Consider the following 23,839-nt stretch of genomic DNA (forward strand, 5'->3'; position numbering starts at 1 on the left):
AACAGTTAATGTCTTTAATATAAAATTACTTTGATTTTCCCCAAAGCAGCAGCACTGTATTACAGATGTATTAATTAAATTAAAGGACCACTTTCTTGATTGAGGACATCTTCATCTGTGAAGTAAAATCTTCCAAATAATTCATAGTCCATTTCTGTACATTTTAGCTTATCAAAATGCATGGGAAAAAAAAAATCTTGTCTTCAGCAGGTGTCACTACCACCATTTCTCAAAGAAAACACAGTTTCTAGGAACACCAATGTTAGTGAGTAGATTGGATATAGATTCTATCATTGGAGGAGGACCACAGATGTACCATGAAGTATTGCTAGATACATGTTTTTCTAGATCCTTTGCAGATATTCTTCCCTCTGACAAAGAAAAAGTAGGAAATGAGAACAATAATTAATCACAAAGTATTTTCAAAAATAATGTCTGGCTAGAGGATTTCAAGCACTCATTTCTTAAAAATGCCTGGCCTGTTTCAGGATAATAGGTATTGAGATTTAAGGCTTCCAAAAGCATTTGTTGTTTTGGGGATTTAGATCAGTGCTTCCACTTGGAATGCAGAGGGTATTAGTCACTGAAGAGGAACATAGCTTACAGACAAGTAAAAATCCCACACTCACATAAAAAAATGGGTATCTCTAACACAAATACAGCAGAAATGAAAACATGCTGAAGTATCTCTWAAAAGCAGTCAGCTTATCCTTCATCAATCCCAYCCTAAGCAAGGTAAATAGCATTTGYTTAATAGTTTCTGGAATGAAGTTTGCAGTGGGAAATACCAGTGTAAAGTTTAACAGAGGAAAACCAAAACTGCAAAGAGAAATCTTTTTAACTACAAAGAGAAATCTTTTTTGCAAAGTGGAATAACTGCATAAAATTATTTAACTCCCATTTCATTTTGAACCTTTCAATGTAAAAATACTAGGTTATTATGCATGACTTCATCCTGTAGGATGTAATCAAACTTGGACTCCAGACAGCATYTCTGTACAATGCTGTGACATTTACCTGTGACATGTGGCTGCAGTTCTTTACAGATCTGGGAGCGCTGCTGGGTAACATGGAAACAGCATGTGATCTTTCCAGGAAATGCCTTCATCAAACCCAGAATATTTTTCTGTAATATTAAACACACTTGCTTATAGCACAGGCCATTAAATCAAAGCAGATGTATGCACAGTCCCAGAACACYAGTGATAATTACTGAGAACCAAGACTTTGCATCTCAGCACTGAGAACCTGACGGGTGTGATTCCACAGCCTGACCTGCACACATATACAGAATTCCCACASCTGGAATGTGAATACCCTGCCAGCTGTGTGAGTGCTTTTCTCCTTTTCTGCCATAGATTGCAATCTGTAAGATTTGGACCTAAGATCCAATTGAGTTATTTCCCAATTTCTCCCCCTTATGAATTCTCATTGTTTCCTCCTTCCACTTCCACAGGGGTTTTCCATTTAAAAAAAAATCCCCTCTGGTATGTATTTACCATTTTGTTATGAACTTTTTGAGTCTTAGCTGGTTTATCTCATGAGGTTACCAGACTATTGTCTCATGTTCTTCAAGTAAAACCAACYACCATGTAATGCTAATGTTATTTTTACCAGGGGAAAAAGTATAAACTCATTTTCAGTTCCCTAAGTCACAGCTGTGATAAGTTACCACCAAACCCCCAACAGCTTCAGTTCAAATCATAGAAAAAAAAGAATGTGTTAGTCAGATGCTGCAGTTAGTTCTGAAATTAAGATTTAGCTACTGTCTAGATTCTGCACYATACAGGGTTTTCACTGCTGGAACAGACACGGGAAATTCTTTAAAATATTCTGAAATAAAAATAATTTCTAGGTAAATTAGCTCATTTTGCTAAATGTTTGCTTGCCAACTATACCAAGAGTCTGCCCTGGGTTGCTTAACAAAAAAACCCAGAAAGGTTTTACTTTGTAGAACCTCTAAAAAGAAGAAACCCAGAAAGGTTCTACTTTGTAGAAAATCTGTTCCTGAATCTCTAAAAAGACATGGGATGAAGAGCAGCACATATAGACACTGCTGCACACTGTTCCACGAGCACCTCTGCTATTGACTTGCTGTCTGTTGTGACCCTAATGCTGTTGCTTCTGTCATTTGCACTAAAGAGATTTCCAGAAGCAGTGCCTCAGCCTGTGACATGAGAGCACATCCACAGAGAGGATCAGACCCCACACTGTCATCTCCCTTTGCCCTTGTCAGCCCATACACAGCTGCTCCTTCAGGGACCATGTCCCCCAAACCATCAGTGAATCAGTGAAAACCCAGCAGGTCCTCCTGGAGATTTGTACAGATGTTTCTCACAACATAAAGGCTCCTAGAGATCCTATTTCCTCAATCCTMTGCACAGAAGTGAAGAATTTTGACAGATATGTTCTGGATTTGAGAGACATGTGAAGAATGAAGGGAGGGATATATTTTAAGTACTGTACATATCACTGTGTTCTCTTCTGTCCCAAAAGCTTTAGTGCCAAAGCTCTGCTGTCATAAAACTGCTTAAGTTAAACTCGGGAATGTCAGCACTGGAGAAATCTGTGCATGGTTAGAACAGACTGGGAGATCAGTAGCTGGCCAAAGGAAGAGCAGATTATTCTGCTTCTACCAACAAATGAATGACTTTTCAAAGAAATATCTCCATATCCAGAAACAYAGTAGAAGTACAGAAATAAAACTAGTGATGGATCCTATACCTAGTTTCTGGAATTTTACAGCTCTTCACCTTTATCATACAATCAAAAACTTTCAATACTTAAAAACACCATAAATAATTTTGAATGTGTCTTTACAGAAAGTGTGCTAATTTGACCCTAAGATGCTGTCAGTGACCCTTAATGGCTGAGTGTGACAACTAATCTTTAACTGCTGAGTAAATGTTGATGAAGTACTGCACGAACAGTTTTAAAAACAGCTATAAATCCTTCATGTGTACACTAGTACTCATTAGTAACTAATGCATTATCAATAAAGCTCCCCTATTATTTTAACAAGTATTTTCTTTAGATACAATTACCATTTTCTAGTCTTTAAATTCAATACTATCYCTATTGGGTATGTGGTTACAGTATTACAGTATTACACATACTATTAGTGTGTATATACATATATATTACAATAGATATATAATCTTTAGTGTACTATGACACTCTTGCAAGACCATAGTAAAATGCTGGGATATAGTAAAATTTAGGGGTAATTGACCTACCACTGAAATCAGTGCGAGCAGGTATGTCCAGTAATATTAAGTAGCCTTAATTTGTACACTGGCATAAGTACTTAACAAGACACCTGGGATTTGAGGCAGAAAGTGACTTTTGTCTGACTTTGTACAGTGTCTTACACAGAAGGACTCTCAGGAATTTGGTAACAGATTGATACACACACTAATAGCTGAGACCTGTTTTTTTAAGTAACTTTTTATTTACCTTAAATAAGAGTTCGCTGGTATTTTTGGCACTGTAGTACAGCTTCGCTGTTCCCAGTTTGTGTCTATTTCCTTTAGTCTCTTGGTATCCATGAAGATCTGCTATATGCAGCAGTATAGAAAACAATGGGTTAATTCCAACACCCCCTGCTATCAGCACTAGGTTTACTGGGGAGTCACCAGGCTGAGGATCAAAGAAGAAATCACCTCCCACTCGCAGAGCCACTTCTGAGTCAAGAGTACACTAGGATGGAAAAGAAGATATTTAATTTCAGAACTAAATGCAAAAGTTGAAATCTTACTCTATTTGCATCCCAGTCACAAGATTTGCTGGGCTGTGATTTTTATTTTAATTGACCAGTGAAGGAAAACCAGAAGGACTTAAAAATATAAAAGCATTTTCCAGCTATCTGAAGTAACCCAGTGTCTCTAGGGATCTAGCTYTACTTTAAAAAGTTTCAGTCATGTTAAGGCAGGATGGTGACTCCCCCTTCCTATTCTCAMAAGAGCTGAAAGAGGAACAATTCACACAGAGTTTTACAACAACAATATGTGGTTGTGAAAACCCAAGGTCATTATGTGAAATCACACTTCCACCCAAAACCAGCTTCATGTCAAAAAAAGTCCTTGCTATGAGGTCACAGAAGGAAGTTGCACACACAGAATGGGTGTCCCCTTTCCTAAAAAATAAAAACCACCCAAAAGTAAGTGTCCACAAGAATATYTTCTTCAGAATCACTTCTGCATTTSAAACTTCAGAGGCACAGAAGAATTAAAATCGGGGAAGAATCTTCTCTCTTACTCTCCACTTGTATGTAAGAAATTACTTCCTAAAGAAATGTGTCCAAGCATGTTTTTTTGACAGATGGAAAACAAAAGCTACAACAAAAAAATGTGCCTGGGTCAGTATCTCCTTGGTAAACCAGCACTTCATGCTGGTCTGAAGGGTGAAGCTGCAGTACAGAGGAGTCAGGTGAGTTCTTCCACATCACTGCAAGCTGACAGAAYAAATAAGAGCAGAAAACACAGCTCACTTCAGGCCATGTAAGGTTTTAAAAGATAAAATGAAAAGGATAGGAAAACCAAGGAAGGTGGGAATGGAGAGMAAAACAAGCTATAAGAACTGCTGAAAAAATAGCTTAGAAAATGAAAACACTTCCTCCAAACAATTCTTTTCATATCAGGAAACAGTAAATTGAAACAAAAGGAGTTCCATTTATGAAAACTGCACAGACAGCAAAAGCATAAACATGGAACAATTCCACCAGGAGGAAGAAGGACACTCTTGGATGCAGGTAGTACATGGAACACAGGGTAAGGTAGCAAGCATGATCATTAAAAAACCCAACCAATTTCTTGCTTTCTTACTTATTGCAAARCTTTTGTCCCTCAGTTATACTGTAMGACAATCAGCRTTCATTATCTGAAACTAATTTCTCCCTTGTCATGCACACTGCCAGKCTTTCCCATGATGTTTTACTCTGGTTTAGAGAAGCACAAATCCACAAGTGTTCCAGGTTCAYGTGGCATAAGGAGGACACAGAATATGGTACCCTTTGAGGAAATAAATGTTTTTAGCGAGAAACAATCTCACATCTGCTCCTTAACCAGCCACAGCTCCTCAAAATGGGATGTGGAATTTGAGAAGAATCTCTCTTAACCAGAAGTCTCCCAGATATTTCCATGCTTTGGCCATGACAATGATAACAGTAAGTCAGTATACAAAAAAAAAAAAAAAATTCTGGAGTAATATAATGAGAAAATGTTGTCCTTTAGCCTAATTTATAAACACTGCTCAGGCACAGAAGTGAAGGAAGCARTCAGTACATTAGATGGATATTTTTTAAAGAAAAGGCTACATCTTTCTAAAGTTATAAAGTACATGGTTAAAATTCACTGTTTTATATACAGTAATATTAAGAAATAAATGCTTCTAAAAAACACAGATACATTGAGAAAATGAGTGCTAACTATTCCATAACATTTTTAACCGAGATATCAACTTCCTTTAGGAGCAACTTTTAAACAAGTAAGCATCATTTTTTCACCATATATACAACATTTTCAAATTCTAGGTTGCTATTTTTTCCTGCTTGTTTCTTAAAGAAAAGCATGCACTTTTGTTTAGCTAGGAGAGGTCCATGTGAACCCTGGAGGTTCCTCCATGGCATCAGGTTTGATGTAACTTACCCCTTAACTAAAGATTTATCCTATAAATTCCTCCAGAAAACTCAGCAACAGAAACTTACTTACAATATCCAAAATTCTTAAATAGTTTCCAGAGACAGTGAAAAGAACAAGAGTTGATAGGACAGATCACTGATAAAACATGTGACTCATCTGACTAATTAAATGGGGTAAAGAATAAACAAAACACCRTGAGGTCAAGTGTCAGACTTTATTTTTAACACAGCAAAGCCACAGGCCTTGTGTTATGTCTTTATTACAAAAATATTGCCTATTTAAAAGAATAYTATAGATATTCTGAAATGTTTTATCATTTCAGAAAAATTGATCTAAGTATCTGCCTTGGCTCCCCTTTAATAATCTCTATCTATCTGGGATTTATGAATGATTCCCAGCTGATATTTACAGAAATAGTCAGGAATTGTGGAAAGTTATCGGATGTAACTTTATAATGCGTAACATGGTGTGTTCTCAGGGACCTAAGTTAGAACAGATTTTTCAACGTTTTTAAATTCATTAATTTCAAAGGAATGAGAAGCCTTATAGATGCAAATGACAATATCACTGTAAGTCCACTGCAAGCACAGATGGTGTCAGAAGATCACAACAATCCTATTTCCTTATAAACATCCACTTGCAGTCCCTTATTGAACAAAAGGTTTTAAGATCTATGTTGTATCAAAAATGCTTGAAGAAGTCAACCTGAGTTTTGCAGTCAATAGCACGAAGTGGTCTAAAAACATACACCACCCCCTTTACATAAAAAAAAAAAAGGAAAAAAAAACCCCATAAAAAAGAACAACTATGAGCCAAATCTCATAGTTAATTTCATTTACCTCAGTGTGGATCCAGTGAGCAGGAGGATGAACAGCATCCTTTACAGCCAGCTCTAGTATTCCTTCTCGTTCTAACAGGCCAGGGCTTGAACATATTGAGAATCCCCCAACTTCAGACACTCCAGGAATAAAGAAATCAACCCTAAAATTAGACCAGACACAAAAGTTTTAAAAAGAAGCCAACAACTCCAAACATGGAAAACAATAGCCAAAACAATATGGCTGCCTTTATTTCAACTATCCTTCCTTTACAACATCTTCATTTCCATAATGTAAATTTTCCTTAAAAAGGAGTTAATATTGAGTAATACWATTTCTTTAGGATTACTTGCATCTAAAAAGATGTTCTCATGTTTGCTACACCAGGAGATTGTCAAACCATTCAGCTTTCAGCATTACATGTCAGATTTTACAACAGACCAGAATTCTACATGTTTTAAATAAATTATTTGCGTATTAGTACAAAAACACAATTATGGTCTGATAGAGTAGCTTAAATCTCACTSWTTGTGGTCCCTTTGATSGACTCTTCARTTTTCAAACATAAGACGATTTGGAKTCTAATTTTAGGGAGATGACTTTAAACACTTTYTTTTCMTGAGTAGATGAAATATCTGAAATAAAACCAACTGTGTAAAAAATTTCCCATGTAAAAACTGTGCAACTGGCAGCAGAACTGCAGCTCCCTCTGGTGGCASATATCACTTCCCAGGTTACATGAAAGTGAACTGGAATAAATTACTACTCTCTTTTCTTTCATCTTAAAAGTAAACCCTGCATGGGTTTGTACAGATTAGAAGGTAACATGTGGCTAAGCTTCTGCAACACCACCCATTAGTGAGTATGGAAGGCAAGCCATTACTATATATGAACTATAATTTAGTCTCATTAAAGTAAAGCTTTGATAAGCTGTGATAAGGCTTCCAAATAGTTATCAGAAAAAAATTACAAGCTGATTTGTGATCTGTCACATGAACTCCTCTGTGTTCCATAAATGCTTCTACTTTCTACAGCACATAATAAAATTTCAAAATAAAATTTTCATATAAATGTTTATAACTAGTTGTGCTGGTCCCCTTAGGAAACAACCACACTGATAAGCAATRCCAAGTAATAGAGAACCATTATTCAGTTCAAGCCTGGGTTAGGCTGGCTCAGTTAAATGAGGATGCAACAAAAAATACAGACTGGCTTCCACTGCACAGGTATTTTCTTTAAAACAGCAAGGCTATATTTTTCACAGAGACCACAAATGCTTGAGGAAAGAAAAGCATTTCGAATAGTTCACCATTTTTTGAAGAAAAAAACTTGTCTGCTTACTCCTCACAAACCTCACCCTTTGAAGAAAAACATCTCTTTCTCCTGAAGAATGCATACAGTGTGTACTTACAATAAATAAACGTGATGGTGTATAAAGGTATCTGACTGCAAAAGAAAGGTCAACAACCAAAACAGTTGAGAAAACTTCTTTCAGTGTCCTCAGCTTGTGCAGCCCCACTGCCCGTGGGGCCCACCTTTACTGACAGTCAGGCTCTGGGAGATGAGAAAGGTCACCTCTCGAATTGCAGAGTTTATCCTGCCGAAGAACATCTCACGATGCTACTGAAACTCTTTACCTCCCTCTGGWGGAAAATAATCTTACTACTAACGTTAATGAAAATTCAAAATAAGAATTTATGCTGTAAAATCACWATTTACATTCATGTCAAAATGTTCTCCTTGACATGAAAGGGAAGTCTTACCTGTGCTCAGTGGGGAAACACACACACAACACCAAACCTTGTGGCAAAACCTACATCAAACRTGCTTTTTACCTTTCCAAGACGCAGATATATTTTTCTTTCCATATAATCATTCTTTGCCCATTACATAACTGTGAGAGATTTCAGGRCACAGTATACTATCTTTCAGTGGACTAGCTCTGAAAGCTTGTCTCAGCCATGTTAGAAAGGGTGAGAGGGCTCCTGAAGAAATGCTACMTGTGACAGCCTAAGGGAAAAGAGCAGCAGAAGGGGAAAAAAATGAAGAAAACCCCCAACGAGGAGAGGCACAAAAATATGCAAACCAGAGATGTCAGGGTGGTTTTTCACTTCCCGCCTTTTAAWGGCTACCTAAACCACATCTTTAAGAAATGAATAATAATTCCTGATTGCTGGAAGAAGAGATCAGAAACATGAAAACCATAAAGCTACATCAAAGTATTTATAACATGCATATACCCCAATGCATGTTTTAGTAAATCAAAAGGGGCAACACCAATAAATCTCTTCATTTTYATTTGAAGTCTACTACAGTGTCTACTATCATGCTTGCAAAACAAATTCACTTTTGCTTCTGAAAAAYTCAGTAACTGGAACACTTTCAGGAAATGTAAACATTTTAATGACAGTCTTTGGTTGTAACATTTTACTACAGCAAAGCCTAATAAGTTAGCCTTTTCTGCTTGGGAAAATGTGGTTTTTACTCCTCATTAAAAAAAAAAGTGCAACCCCAGTTCACAGATATAAGTACAGGAAAGTTGTATACCTTCCAATAGCATCAGAATACTTACAAGGAGGAAGAAAATGAAGAAGARTAATTATAATTAAAGCTTTCAGTTTTCAGCATGATAATTTCAAAAACATTTTTGGAGGGTAAATGTACTTTGCAAGTACTGGCAAGCAAGAATTTAATATGAGTCACTGCACATGTGCAAAAACTGCAGCAAATTACTTCACAAACAAATTAYTGCTAATCAGCATCTTGTGTTCTGGTTCTAAATTTAAAAGCCAGCATATTAACACACCATGAGTAACATATGCTGTTAATAACCTAGCAGCTAAACTTTGATTTCAGCAAAACCACTTTCAGATGGCCAAAGCCAATAAAAAGTTTAAGAACATTTTAAATGTCCAATTGCCAAATGCAACTACTCCTAGTTTTAAATGAATTTCTAAGAAAACAAACCCAAAACATACTGAGTGAGAGTATTTTTAACAAGAAAGGATGACAAACATGAAAATGCACTACTTACTTGGGAAAAAAACCCTGTAAAATTGTTTAAACAAACAGCTAATTGTTTCAAAGGCTTAATAATTCAAGGTTTTTRTTTTCAAATTTGCTTATTTATATTAATACATTAATCTGACCTAACAGGCTTAATTTTCAGAGTGGAAACTTCAAGGGGAAGAAATAAACCAAAACTACATAACTTGCAAATCAGCAATTTCAGTTCCACTGTAAAAATAACTAGCAAATAAAGACACCAAAGGCAACTTGTAGAATAAAGTGCAGTGAAGTACTTCTTCAAAGTACTCCTGAAGAAACAATATAATATAATGAACCACAGGAAAACATCAACATAACTGAACATTTAAAGAGTAACTGCTTCTCCACTGTTAATAGTAATATTAGCATTTTTTATAGTAAGTATTTTAAAAGTATTGCAAATACCAGCTCTTCGACAAAGCACCCAATAAGAAAACCTTGTATTATATAAATTAATGATTTTTTCCAAGGTTTAAGAATCAGAGGCCTTTCAACACTTTGGTATAGTGGACTTCTAGTAATTTCCCCCTCAAATATACCAGAAGATCTTACCATTGTCCTGCTTTGAAAGTAAAGTCCTTGTTTGCAATAGACAAACGAAGTCTTTTGACTGTGTCTGATTCATTGGTGATTCCACACACTTTTGCTTGTGTAATTACCTAACAAAAGAAAGASATGCCGTTGTGATATGTAGATATAATTTACACCAAGAGCATTCAAGAAGCTGTGCATGAGACATCCATCACTTCCCATGTTATCCACRGCATTTCCTTACCTACAGCAACAATATTTTTTCACTCAGGTAAAGAAACAAAAATGGATTTCATCCCTGGAAGTGTTCAAGGCCAGGCYGGATGGGGTCTTAAGCAACCTGGTCTWGTGAAARGTAKWSCCAMCCCTGGCAGGAGGGTTGGAACTCGATGATCTTTAAGATCCCTTCAAACCTAAACAATTCTATGATTCCATGATTCACTTAAATAGTCATTGAATGGAAAAATGTGTTTGTACTTGCATCCATCATGTCTGTCACTTTTTCTAAGGTTATATACAAACTTACTTTATTTCAGTTGAAGAGAATACACTTATAAAGAGAGGTGATTGCTAGTTATCACTTTTCAGATTCTTCAGATATCTATACAGACACACACTCCTGCATCYTTCAGCAACAAAGTAAAAAGATCTCTGATATAAAGAGTGACAAAGAACACTTGTAAAAATCAGTTGCAACTGAGGTCCGAGGGAGACTTCTGGATCTGTAAATGGATTTATTTAAGGAATTAAATGCATTACTGAAAGATGATGCACTAATACATCAATGAAAGGAAACCAACAAGCCTTGTGTTAATGCMTTTACCCCCTACACCCCCATATGACCACAGGGAAACCAGGACRTAAGGTCTCATATCTGGTTAACAGAGCAGTTTTTGTTTGGCAGCCACATGGGAGGGGATGTCAGAGCCATACTCAATACCACTTTTAAAGAGTTAAAAAAAAAAAAAAGATGAAAAATAAAAAGCATATTTTGCAAACAGACCCATTGGGGATGAACACCCCAATTAAACTCTTTGATACCCATCAGTGCAACATGGATTTTCATACCCTCCCTTGCCCTTCCTTTTCAGGTTTTTTTTTGACTATAATTTTATTAACCTTTTTCCAAAGAAAGCAAAGAAAGCCTGAAGTATTTTCTAYGCAGAGCAATACACAGATTTWACTGTTAAAAATGCTGATGTCACTTACCACACAAGGAAATACTCAAAATACCACCACAACTCTACCATTTCTCATTTGTCTAAGATCAAACAGATCAAAAAAAATTAACTGTAAGCAACTATGCTGTAATTTAAAACATATGTCAGGAAATTAATTTATTCATAAAGCAACATCTGAACACGTCCTCTGTCCCATTAAACAGCAGGACATTTGCTAATTTAAAATGAAGTAGCAAGGATTCCTGTTCCATTTTAGCAGGCAGTGTTAAATGAGGAAAGCAGTCAGTCAAAGTTAACAGAGAAATGTCAGATATRTGACTTCAATGGTGGTTCTGATGGAGAAGGCCAGGAAAGGGACATTAAAKTTGGATCTTTTTCATTCCCTTCTTCACTCTTCAGTACACTCCTTAATTTGTTATTTGGCTGAGAGAGCTGCAGGAGCACTGGAAATTTAATTCTCAATTGGTGTAAAGTTATTTCAGAAATTAAATTTGCGTGAGGGTGATCAAAGGCATTCACAGCATTTTGGACCATCACAAGAGTATCCAGCTGGCCAGAGCAAGGCTGCAGAGAAGGGAAGACAACACAGGACACCAGATTCTGCAGCTGTATTTCAACAAAGCATTAGTCACTTTTTTTGCCCTGGTCCTTCATATTATCACTCTTCAGCAGGCAGTGTTCTGAAGCATTCACACTAATGCAACACAGATTTATGATTCTTTCATCTTTTACAGGACTGAAATGGCCAAATAAGGCAATACTGGCAGAGGGAAGCTAACTGCTGATTATATGGAATTTGAAACCAAGCAGACAATTTARAATAAACTGATTTTAAAGTGGTCAGAAATAAAGCAACAAAGAATAAATCAAGCATTAAAAAAAGAAACAGCATAATCCTCTGATATGCAGAGAATCTGCAGTAGCATGAACTGAGCCCTGCTCTTTCACCTATCTCATGCAGCTTCCTTCTCTTCCTCGTGCCTTAAAGTTCCCTGCACCAACCCTGAGCTTYCAGCACCTCATAAAGATGCATTTTCTACATATTTTCCAGGTACTGATGTTGAGCAGAAAAAGGAAGCAAGCCAAACAATCAGAAATATCCAAGATTAAACCCCCCATGGCTGTAAAACTCAAAAATGCCATCATTTTTTTCACGTCAGAAGCAAATGAGAACATGTATCGGTCTATGTCTCTACATCCATTTTCTTGGGTAAATGGGATCCACCAGAGCAGCTGGCTGCCCACAAGCAATGCTGATCTGTACTCAGGGAAGAGCTGGCATTAAGTGAATAGCTGAGGCAYGGCTCATGGTTCCTAAAGCTGGCTCACAGCTCTGATAACAGGCAGAACGAGGTAGTGTTTGTCTCATCCATCTACAGCCCACATCACATGGGCTGAATCTTCTAGTTTGGGGGTTACCTACACATCCCCTCCACCCAGCTTCATTCTGGGAAGAATGTGCCTTATTCTCCACTACAGTTAGGGAAAAACTTAGCAGAGGACTTCATTATGTACACACACACACTGTGAGTGATGTGGTGGCATCTGTGAGCATCTACTTCAGCTTATTACAGAAAGGAAGTATCTGTATGAAATACAAACATATGTTCCCCTCTGAACATTATGAAAATGAATGCTTATTGCTCAAAACTGAGATCCAGAATAAGCATTTCTGGATTTAATGGWAAACAATGCTCTATATTCCTTCTATTTGTGAATTAAATTAGATACGACTGAAGATCCATTTTACAGCTGTCTATCATCTCTCCCTTCACAAAGTCTACACTTTTTGCCTTTTCTCCTATATTATAAAAATAAACTTCCCACATTTTTTATCTCAAATCTGAACCAGAATTGTAGAAATCCATAAAAATCTGAAAAGTCTAGAGACTTTTCATCGTGTAGAGATGATGGCTATCCATGTGCTTTCATTACTTATTACAATCCATGCTTGGCCAGAAACCTGTTAAGTTTCTTGTCCAGCATAAAGTAAATAGCATCATATCACTGACAAATTTTAAAACTCATTACATTTCACCCACTGAGCACAAAATATGCTGATTTTTTTACCACTATCAAATATGAAAAATGAGGAGAAAAAGAAGTAAACCAGACTCCATCAGAAGGCAAAATGGAGCCTTAGAATCAAATACTAATGTCCATCCAATATAATTATCTTCACAGCAGAAAAAAAAACAAATTACTTGCATCTTAAAGAACAGAATACTAACCTCCTGTCGAAAATTATTTGCTGTCCTCTCTAGATGATCCATTTTCCTTTTTGATTTTATTGTGCTGCAAGAAAAAGCAAACAAAAGATAATTGTCATTTTGACAGCTGTGCTACTGTCCCTTACTGATATGAATTTCTATTAACATAACAATTTACCAGTGTAATCCAGACTACAGATGACATAAATCTAAATAAGAATTCAATATAAATATATAATTGGGAGTTAAATTAAGCATTTATGGGTCTGTAGTAATTTGTCAGCTTGATTTTGACAGTGTTACCATGGCATTCTCTTAAAAAAAAAAAGCAAGTGGATAACCTACCCGTTCCCTGTGCAGTAACAAAAAGCAGAGTGCCTCAACAGCCCCAATACAGAAGGAGAGGGGAAGATTCTGTTCTGAGCACCTCTCAGTAACTGAGGAACAGTGCAACCCACATAAATAGGAGTATGAGCCATGATGACCRTGCAGTCTTCAGAATCACTGGTTCCTGAAAAAAATCATAAATATTTGTTAAATGAAGCATTCAATATTTGACATGGCTTGTCTTCACYCTTTATTTCCCTTAAATCAGAAAAGCCAAAGCTCAGCTGAAGCTAAAACTAGCACCAAACACACAGGATATAGAGAGGGAATTTTAAAAGTATGAAAGTATCATAAACAAGTGAAAATGTGCATCCATCAAGTGAAGGGATGTTATGCCTGCTCCTGAAGGTGAGGGTAACTGAGGTTCTTGTTAATAGATGCCTTGGGGCAGATTASAGTGAAATTACACTGAATGACCATTGTTTATATATATATATAAATATATATATACACACATATACATATATATGGCAGGTCTATTGTAGAACAATTTGGTTGCAATGGAAAGGAGGTAAGAAACCATTTTGGTTATTATCTATAGAAACAAAACCATATAAAATTATTAAAAAATCACTTAAGAAAATATGTAAGGAAAAAAAAAGGAATAGAAAAAAAGGATAAGAGTAGATAGCAGAAAGATATCACCACCCATGGATGCAGTGACAAGATTTGATTGTTGCAATTTCACTTAGTCAAAGTGATGGTCACAGCCTTGATCCATCAGGGGCAGGGAATCCCACAAAGCAAAGTTCARTGGGTTAAATATATTCAGGTTCTGGTGGGAACATCCAAGTACCTCCCTTGAGGGGGAATTTTATACTGTCTATTCCAACACTCTGGATCTGTGCAGTGGTCTAGGAAGGCCCCAGAAATGAGTCTGGGGGTGCTCTGGAGTCTTAGACAGGTTATGAAACCTTCTAAGCCCTGACAGCTGCCTCTCACACCAGCGTAGCTGAGCCAGTTCTGTCCCACAGGAGGGGATGAACACCTTCAGGTCCAGATGTGAAAATGAGTGTCCTGATACCTTCCCTGCATGGGGAGTTTTGCACCTGAGCCAGTTGTGTAAGGGAGGACATTGGCATGATAAAAAAGCATTATCCAACCTCAGCAGGACCTGCTTCTCATTGGSCTTTTCCCTCATCTGGCTCAAACCCAGCTTGTKGCTAAACAAAGGTCAGTTTGTCATGGCCATCCTCTGCTGGTGGGTGCTCACCCTCTCTGCACCTGGGCTGTTCTTACACAGACCAGAGGTTTCCCACCAAATATCCAAACCCTCTCCTCCTCCTCTTTGGCTGGGGGTGCAAACCTGGCCTGAGCAAAGCCTCTGCAGCTTTTCCAAATGGCTGATTGTTTTGAGTCACTAGCCATCAACATTTCTTCCCTCACAAGGGAAGACCTTGTCACAGATGAGATAGAAAAGGCYGAAGTACTCAACGTTCCTTTTCCCAGTCTTTACAGGCAAAGCCTGCACCCAGACCTCTGCTTGTACCACTTGTGTTTGGGAAGGAGAGGGATAAGTAGGAGTGGGGCCAGCAACTGCTGAGAGATGCTGGAGGTACTCAAATGCACAAGGCCAGACAGGTGACACTCAAGGTTGCTAAGAGACACAGCTGACATGCTTGTCAGACTACTATTACCTATGAAAAACATTTATCATACAGTCTCCAACTGGCTGGGGAGAGACATGCTCATTTTTGAGACAAAAAGCAGCACTTACATTCAGTCAACACCATCTCAGTATCTGCAAAAATGCTCAGCAATTGTCCCCTTAGCTGTGTGAAAGCCTAAGAAAGTAACCAGGAAGATTTGACTCAAATTWACCAAGGGCAAATTAGGTTTGATAAATCTCAACAGCTACCGTGATGAAAGGTCTGGACACGCAGGTAAGGGGACAGAATGCAACACTCAAGTGTCCTGTGGCTCCTGGTACTACCCCTCATAGCAAGCACATGTTAGTAAGATGAGGCCAGATTAGATGGTTTGGAGTGGTTGCAAACCATCTGGGCAGACAGCACTGAAGACTTTGACGACTTCAAGTTGCTTCACTTGTTGCTAATAACAGTAAGGATACCCTGAGGTTGAATAAATTTGTCAGTAATGTGGATGATGAGACAGAAGGTGTCTTTGTTCATGGTAGGAGGGCTGGAACATTTTTTAGGTCCTTCCCAGGCCATTCTATGATCAGCAAACTTGTGGATGATACTAAAAGAATAGTAAAGCTCCACTTCAGAGGGAACTGAGAAACTGCAGGGCTGGAAAGCAGACACCTCATGACAACAGGCTATACCTGAGACTGCTTAATCCAGTGTGACCTACTGTCCTGCTCCAAGCGGGAACTCTGACTGGATGATGCTCCAAAGTGTATTCCAGCCAACAAATCTGAGATTTTAAATGTTCAAACAATATTCATGTTTAAAAGATCAAACACTGACTGTGCATTCCCTTTCCAGTGGTCAAGAAAGGGTTCTGGGTGAAGAATTTCATAAATTTTAATTAAGCCTGTTTGTTCACAGGTTTATTTAAAAGCACATTAATTCCTTATACCTCTGTGTAYCCTACATAATACATTTCTAAACAGTAAAGAAAGCGGAGGATGCTCATGCACTACAGTGGAAACATGGTGTGAAAACCMAACACTCAAACAACTATGACTGGGGAGAAAGATAAACTGACATGCACAACGTTCAAAGTTAGTTAGAACTACCCTTCAAGTATAGGAACAGGTTCATAGAGAGCCAAGAAATATTTCACATTCTTTGTAAATCTGCCTTTGTTTTTCCTAGAATGGATTAGGATAATTCTCTATCATGTATCATCACCTATCAAATTATATTATTTCCATGATGCAGTCCATTGCTTCTTYAAAGCATTAATATATTACATTCAAGTTATCTTTTCATGCATTTTTTTAAGGCATGTAATTTATTTTCAAAATGTTTTTCATTTTGAATCCCTTAAAATGGCACTGATCTAGCCTCTTTATAACTAATCAGGCCTATACACTCTAGCATTTCACTAACAGCTGCATTGGCTGGTCACTTAGTAACTTGTCCTGTTTGTRATATTGTATGGATGAAGGCAGAGCTTCCACAAATCAGGCTGCTCAGAAATGGAATACACTTACAGCCACTACTCAAACTGCCCACTTTCAAGCATAAGAAATACTTCCTGCAGCTTTTACTGTCCATAATTTTTAATAGTTTCTCAGCATTTAATTCTACAGTAGTTTTCAACTTTTAAAAACTGAGTTATTTTAAAGTCTTTGACCACCAGTGAACAAAATTACTTCAAAWTTTTTTTCCACAGCACCACAGAGTAGTTAAACTTAAGTGTTTAAACGAAACACTTAAGCACTTTCTACATTAAATGTGTAGAAGCTATTGATAACAAAAGTATTAACAATCTCAAAATATTTTAGGACAACAAAATACACATCTAATGAAGAAGTCACATTCCTCTACCTTGGCGTGTTGTCTGTAAACCCAGAGTGCTCAAAAATCACAGAGTCGCAAAGTCATGAGATCACTTTATGGTCGGGAGTCTTAAGTTCAATATCAATACACAATATTGCTAACAAAATAAATGTCAGCCTGATTTTATAGTCACAGCTGAAAGATCCTATCWATACACATCGCTTTAAGGCTGAGACTATACTAAATTAGAAATAACTCCTGAACAGTAGTTCAAGGTCCATTTATACTATCATCACTCTCCAATCATGAAAAACGCAATGAGTTGCAATTTTTACTCTGYAGCCAATAAATTCCAAAATGTCATTTTTTAATGAGTCCTCATTCTCCTCTACCACATACAGGCATGACTCACACCTTTACAAAACAGGAATAGGCTTCCCTCCACCTGTGGATCCCCAATCATCGCTGTAACTTTTTTCACTCATCCAACTCTTTGGCAATTCCCTGCCTTCCATGAAGTGCAGTGCTTCAGCCACCCAAGCTCACATCACATGGGATGTTTTCTCTCTATTCTCTGCTCACCCAAGCTGGTAGAGGAACAGCCACGCTAAATACCCTCTTTTCTTCACAGAATGGCTGAGGTTGGAGGACACCACAGCGAGTCTTGTGGTCCAACCTTCCTGCTCAGGCAGGATCATCTAAGATCATATAGCACAAGACTGCATCCGAATGATTCTAGACTATTTCCAGTGAGGGGAAACTCCACAAACTGGGCAATCTGTTCCAGTGCCTGGTCACTTGCATAGTAAAGAAATTCTTCCTCATATTCAGRTGRAACTTCCTGCATTCATTTCTGTCCATTTCCTCTTGTCCTAGTAATTGGTACCTGCAAGATGAGCCTGGCTCCATCCTCTTCACACCCACCCTTTAGATAATTACAAATTTTTATAAACTTCCTTTGCCCCATGGAAAGAAAAGAGCACTACTTTTCATGGCTCCTTCCTCTCATTTAAAACCAATGAACCATGCATTCTCCATCCCTCTGATCCACTGGCCCTGGATTAGTATCGCCTGATACATGTCTGCATCTCTTCTTCCCCCAATCCTACATCACTAGCTGAAGGGACAATTACTTTTAGTTCACGCGTGCCACACTTAAGTGCAAATTACTACGTAGGTTAATGCAAGAGAGTGTAGAGGGGAGCAGCAAGGGTACTTATGCAAGCAGCAAAGGAAGTATTTTTTCAAAAGCTTTCTCTCGGTAAGACACTCTTCTAGACAAACAGTCTCTCCTGCAAAAATAATCTCAGAAAACAAAGCTTTTTTCCTTTTCCCAGGACTGAGGCCGAAGCTTTTCCTCTTTTCCCAGAACTAAAGCGAACACGGTGAGCACTGGGGGGCGCGGACAGGATGGCAGCCCGTGCCCGGCTGAGGCGGAGCGGCACTGAGGAGGACAAGGAAATCCCGGCCAAGCGGCAGGAGAGAGAGGAGAGCAGTGAGCAGGGGAAAGATAAGGACAAGGGCAAGGTCGCGGTGGTGCCCGGCCTTTCCCCCGCAAGCCCTGCGGATMGCCGGGAGGKCACGRCTGGCAGCGGCAGCGCCATCGGCCGCAGAGGGCGGCCCGGCCACCGCTTCCGACCGGCGTGCGGGACCCCCGCCATGAGGAAGGGGCCAGCCGGGAGGATCGAGCGCGCTGACCCTCAGCCCGCCGCCCCTCACCCTCCTGTCCCCTCCACACCACCCCATCCGACCCTCCCTGGTGCCCCGCGATCCGCAGCCCGTTCCCCTCCGCCCCTACCCGCCGCCGCATCGCGTAACCGGGAGCCCCGCCCGCCTGCCCCCTCAGGCACCGCCTCTTCCCGTCCGCCCCGGCCCGGCTCCGCCGCTTCCCGGCGCCATGGCTGTGTTCCACGATGAGGTGGAGATCGAGGACTTCGAATACGATGAGGAGACCGGGACCTACAGCTATCCGTGCCCCTGCGGGGACCGATTCCTCATCACGCGGGTGAGGGGCGGCCGGGCAGGGCTGGGGAAGGAACGGGGTGGTGCTGCCCGTGGGCCGGGCAGGCGGCGGGGCCTTGACCGCTCTCCCGGCGCTTTTGCAGGAGGACCTGGAGAACGGGGAGGACGTGGCCACCTGCCCCAGCTGTTCCCTGATCCTGCGGGTCATTTACGACCAGGTGGGTGCGGGGGGAGGGCAGGCGAACGCGGTTCCAGCCGGGTCCCTCTGAGGCCCAGTTCGCCGCCCCATGCGGGAAGCGCGGGGAAGCGTTTAAAAATCCCTGATTTGGAACTGCATGTCTTGAGCTCTAGTTTTTCTGGTTTCCTCCTGCCGTGTTTGGGCTTTGAAATAYGCCTGCCTGGGTGGGCGTGGGGTAGGACAGAGACGGGACAAAATGAGTGATGCGAAGAGCTCCTGTCACTGATTCCAGCAGCCTGGCAGCAGCCGGGAAGCCATCTCACCTTCTAGGCACGTCATGGCTTTCGCGTTTTGGGAAACAGATTCACATCAATTACAGCCATTGTGTTTTTCATCCTGGGTGTATCTGTTTGGATTTTTTTTTTTTTTTTTTTTTTTTTTTGAGGGAGAGGAGATCCAAATATAATGTAACTCGACTAAATCCATGCTTGCTGTCTTTAGGAGCAGTTCATGCGTGATGAAGTTGTGGCAGAACCTTTGCCAAACAAGGAGTTGGTCAAGTGCTGATGAGTGTATCGTGGACTGTGCTGCTTTGGGATGAGAAAGTATGGGGATGGTGACTGCGGAAAGAGATGTRGTTCTTCTCCTGRAAGTGYTTGCTGCTCTGAGATACAAGTGCAATAACAGTCTGCCTTCTTAACGTGAATGGGAATTCGTTGGGACATCAAACACATGAATGGGTTTTGTTCCAAAGAGTTATAAAAATAYAGATAARTTGCTCTGTGTATTCTGGAAGATTTAAGAATTATGGTTCTGTTTTACAGCAAATCATACACAGAAGAACAGTGTKGAGTTGGGAAATTAYAATATTTAGKCTAGCAATGACTTCTTAGCCTGTGGAGAAAAWTGGGCTTTKTGTGAGTATATWCCAGTGTGAGATGGCACAGAGAGCTGAAATGTTGGGAGGCAACATTTAGGAGTCCATAGGACACRAWGCCATACAGAGTTRACACAGTGCAGCATCTCCCAGSGATGTGGGCTTGTGTACTTCAGCCCATACTGAATACGGGGAGAAGACAAGAGACCCAGTGCCAACATTTACCCGGTGTTGGTAAATTGCCTTTACTACTGTAAGCACGAGGAAGGTGCAGTTGTCTGTATATCTGCAGTGGGGGCAATACTTAAGTTGAGTTTCTTAAATTGCTTCTGAAGTATCTTTGAAAGAGCTTTGGTTGTTACCACATGACTYTGACATAAAAGTGATACTCTTGTGGGTATTGTGTGTAATGAAACAAAAGGAGTCAAACTTCTTTTACCCCTGCACAGCTARTAATGTGTAAATGGACTTGATCTCAAAGTCTGTTGTATTTTACCCCTATTTTCTCAACAGCTTTGTGATTTGRCTGTTGCAGCAGCTGTAAAACAGGCTGCAGTTCTCTGTGCCATTTGTAGTAGTACATTGCTGATTCTCTCAGCCTTCCTTTATTAGATGCACCTGCTTCCTGAATGGGAGATGCACACATTTAACTTAAATAATAAAGGCATATTTTAGGGTAGAAGAAAGTTGTGAGAACATATTCCACATTCATTCGAAGACTGCTTCTTGAGTTACAAGCCACTGCATTTTAATATTTGCTAAAAACTGTGGTCATTCCTGTGTTTTAATAGGATTTGATATCTATGAAGTGAAATTTGGGGAAAAGTACTTGTGAAAAGTTTATATTGCTATTTTGCTCCAGGCACTAAAGATCAGCAGGTTTTACTGGATTCTTGTGTGTGGCTGRTTTTGTTCTTACAGCGTTCTGAGAATGTTGAAGATGAACATTCTAGTTATTTTAAGAAAAGGAGAGGAAAAAAAAAAGAAAAACTACACCTAGTTGGAAGTTTTGAGTGCAGTAAGCACAACCCAGAGTGTTTCCATGCCTAAACCAGGAGGTGGCACTCGTGTTCCTTTCTTATCTGTGCTAAAAAAAATAGCTGTGGTACTTTGGTTAGCTATGCCTAATCAAATATTTATTTTGACTATTTAAATAAAGATGTTTACAATTCTACCAGTGGTTATAATGGTCTRTTGCTTACTCTGTTTCTGCACCAGCCACAATGATTTCCAGAGGTCTTGAGTTGTTGCTGCTGGGGTGATGATACTGGAAGTTCTTCAGGCTGGTTAATAAAAATTATTTCAGTCAAGCAGTAGATGCTGTAAAGCGAATTTACAGGAACCCTACCTAAGCCCCTGTTCAAATTTCTCCTGCATGTTTATCTACATGATTTTTCCACAAGTATTCTACATAAGAAGGATTACAGCAATTTTCAAGTGCAATACCAGGGAATGTATGCTCTGATGTAATGCATCAAAGTAAGTTGCCAGGTGTGTCATCTCTAAAGGTGTATAGATTTTGCAGAAATCATTGATCAGATTTTGTTACATAGTGAAGGTCAGGCCCTGTCATAAAAAACTAGGAAACTTATGTAGAGAATTATTTGTACTCTATATGGTTAAATTTGTACATGATTTTAAAAGGTGTTTATCAGTTGCATTTTACTTGGCAYGTTCCAAGTAAGCATGGCATGTAACAAGTTTTTAATTGATTTTTTTTAGTGTTTCCCACTCGTTGAAATACAGGTAATGGCATTTTTAAAAGTAATTTCAACAAAATTAGTTCGTTACATCAGTTGGACTGTCGGTGCTTAAAGTTTGTTACATAGTGAGAATAAGGTCCAAGTTGTAGAATGCAATTTACATGCACAGTAAAATTACTTGATCTCACAGTGTATATATCAAAGCTTTAATGAAGTATGCATCATGTTTGATTTTCTGGAAGTGTTTTTACAACATAACAACAGTAAGGTGGTGTGGCTGACTGTTGGAAAAGGAGGTGGCCTCATTTGCTCACATAAATTACTTTCAGCTCTTGTCTCATTGCAGGGTCTCTAGGGTCTCAAGACAGTAGTTGCTGTCCTCCCAACAAAGAGGCAAAACAGGGAAGGATGTAAAATTTCTCTCTTTTTTGTTGCCCTTTGAGAATCTGAGAGAGACATTTAAAACTGTTGAGCTGTTCTTTTGTTTTCCCTTCTGCTTTGTAGGGAGGGATTCTGCAACAAGAGCTCATCCTTCATAAAAGCTCAATGATGATAAAGCCAAAGAGCTGCCCACTTTTGTCTTTTGTTAACTTGTAAGAAGCTTTTGACTCCAGTGATTGCAGTCATCTTTTAAAAATACTCTTTCATACTGTAATTCCAGAACAGCAGCTAGGGCAGTCTGAGTAACCCATCAGAAATGTCCCTTGTCAGGAATTCAGTCACAAGGTTTCCTCACAGCGCCACAGGCTCTGGCCCTTCATGGCATTGCTTGCATATTACGTGCTCTCACAAACCAGTAGCTCACTTTTTTTTTTCTCAAAAGGCAATTGTGTAGAACAGAAAGAAGTCTTTTGTTTGCTGCTTGTGTCTGACAAACAGATTGATTGATTATGTGTTTGATAAGGTCCTTGGGTCTGTCAGAGGAGTCCAATGTGGTGAAAGTGGCACCATGTGAAAGTTAATGGAGTAATTCATCCATGGTGGAAATTATAGAGGGTGAAACAATTTATGATCAGTTTCACATATTCAAGCTCTGAAATTTTTCATGCTGCTGAGCAGCTCTGAACTCCTGTGTAACACTGAAAACAAGCAATACTCTCTGTGGCCACAATTTTATGGGAAGAAYGGAAGATAATTTGTTCTTCATTAAACTAAAGAGCTTAGCCTCCCTGATCTAGCAGATTCTTGTTTGCATTTCAAAGAAACTCGCTGAGAAGGTCATGTACTTTTGGCTCATTGTGCCTGTGTATCAGTGGTGTWCATGATTAGTTTTGAATAGTTGCTCTAGAAGTCTGTGACACAGACCCTGGGCCTCCAAGAGCTGAGGTCATTAGGCCACTAATTTTGCTGTTGCACTTATTTCATTATCTATATATTGGGGAACTTGTAGTGCCCCAAAGGAGTGTTATAAGTACCTTGACATTTCTTCTCTCCATCACAACTATGTATTGTCATGAAGACAAGCAGTTTCTGCCTGTTCCATTTCCATCTCTATTCCAATTAACACTCAGGTCATGCTAACTGTAGGGATAGGTATTTGTTACACTGAAAACTTCTTGCAGTGTTTTTAAAAATAGGATTTGTCAAGATATTTAGTGCAGTAATTGAAGTTTGCSATGGATTTTCTCCTACCAGTTCAATGTGGATTGCTTTGATTCTACTTCATGATAACATAAAATGCTAATTTCTTAATGTCTCTCCATAGTAGCCATGGCATGAAGGAGACAGAGAGGATCCAGAGGATCCTGTGAAGATGCTKGGCTCATCAGCCCTGAAACTGGTCAAACCTGTTGAGTGACAGAGGCAACACTTGACAGAAGCTGTGCCAGGAGGGAAAACAGCTGTCACAGTATCATCTTTGGTCAGGGAGGAAATGGATCAAAAGGGACTAA

At 39.2% G+C, this 23,839-nt stretch overlaps 2 protein-coding genes across 2 annotated transcripts; one reads left to right on the forward strand and one right to left on the reverse strand.

Moving 5' to 3' along the window:
* Nucleotides 1-19,126, reverse strand: OXNAD1 (oxidoreductase NAD binding domain containing 1). Its single transcript, XM_057377433.1, is given in 9 exon segments — nt 1-371; nt 1,018-1,126; nt 3,457-3,699; nt 6,479-6,620; nt 10,058-10,164; nt 13,449-13,512; nt 13,773-13,938; nt 19,026-19,101; nt 19,103-19,126. Coding segments are annotated over 9 exon segments (1,086 nt in total). The 3' UTR covers nt 1-216.
* Nucleotides 19,125-21,896, forward strand: DPH3 (diphthamide biosynthesis 3). The gene is made up of 3 exons (XM_057377434.1): nt 19,125-19,232; nt 19,333-19,407; nt 19,869-21,896. Exons 1-3 carry the CDS (start codon nt 19,125-19,127, stop codon nt 19,932-19,934), a joined length of 249 nt encoding a protein of 82 aa, XP_057233417.1. The 3' UTR covers nt 19,935-21,896.
* Nucleotides 21,897-23,839: the final 1,943 nt, after the last annotated feature.

Source organism: Malurus melanocephalus, unplaced genomic scaffold, assembly GCF_030028575.1.
Source record: "Malurus melanocephalus ecotype Western Australia unplaced genomic scaffold, MMel_1.1 scaffold_315, whole genome shotgun sequence".
In the NCBI taxonomy this organism is placed as follows: Eukaryota; Metazoa; Chordata; class Aves; order Passeriformes; family Maluridae; genus Malurus; species Malurus melanocephalus.

Coding starts and splice junctions, on each gene's coding strand:
- DPH3 (XM_057377434.1), top strand. CDS start 19,125: ATGGCTGTGTTCCACGATGAGGTGGAGATCGAGGACTTCGAATACGAT. Junction 19,233..19,332: donor ACCGATTCCTCATCACGCGG/GTGAGGGGCGGC, acceptor GCGCTTTTGCAG/GAGGACCTGGAGAACGGGGA. Junction 19,408..19,868: donor TGCGGGTCATTTACGACCAG/GTGGGTGCGGGG, acceptor TGCTGTCTTTAG/GAGCAGTTCATGCGTGATGA.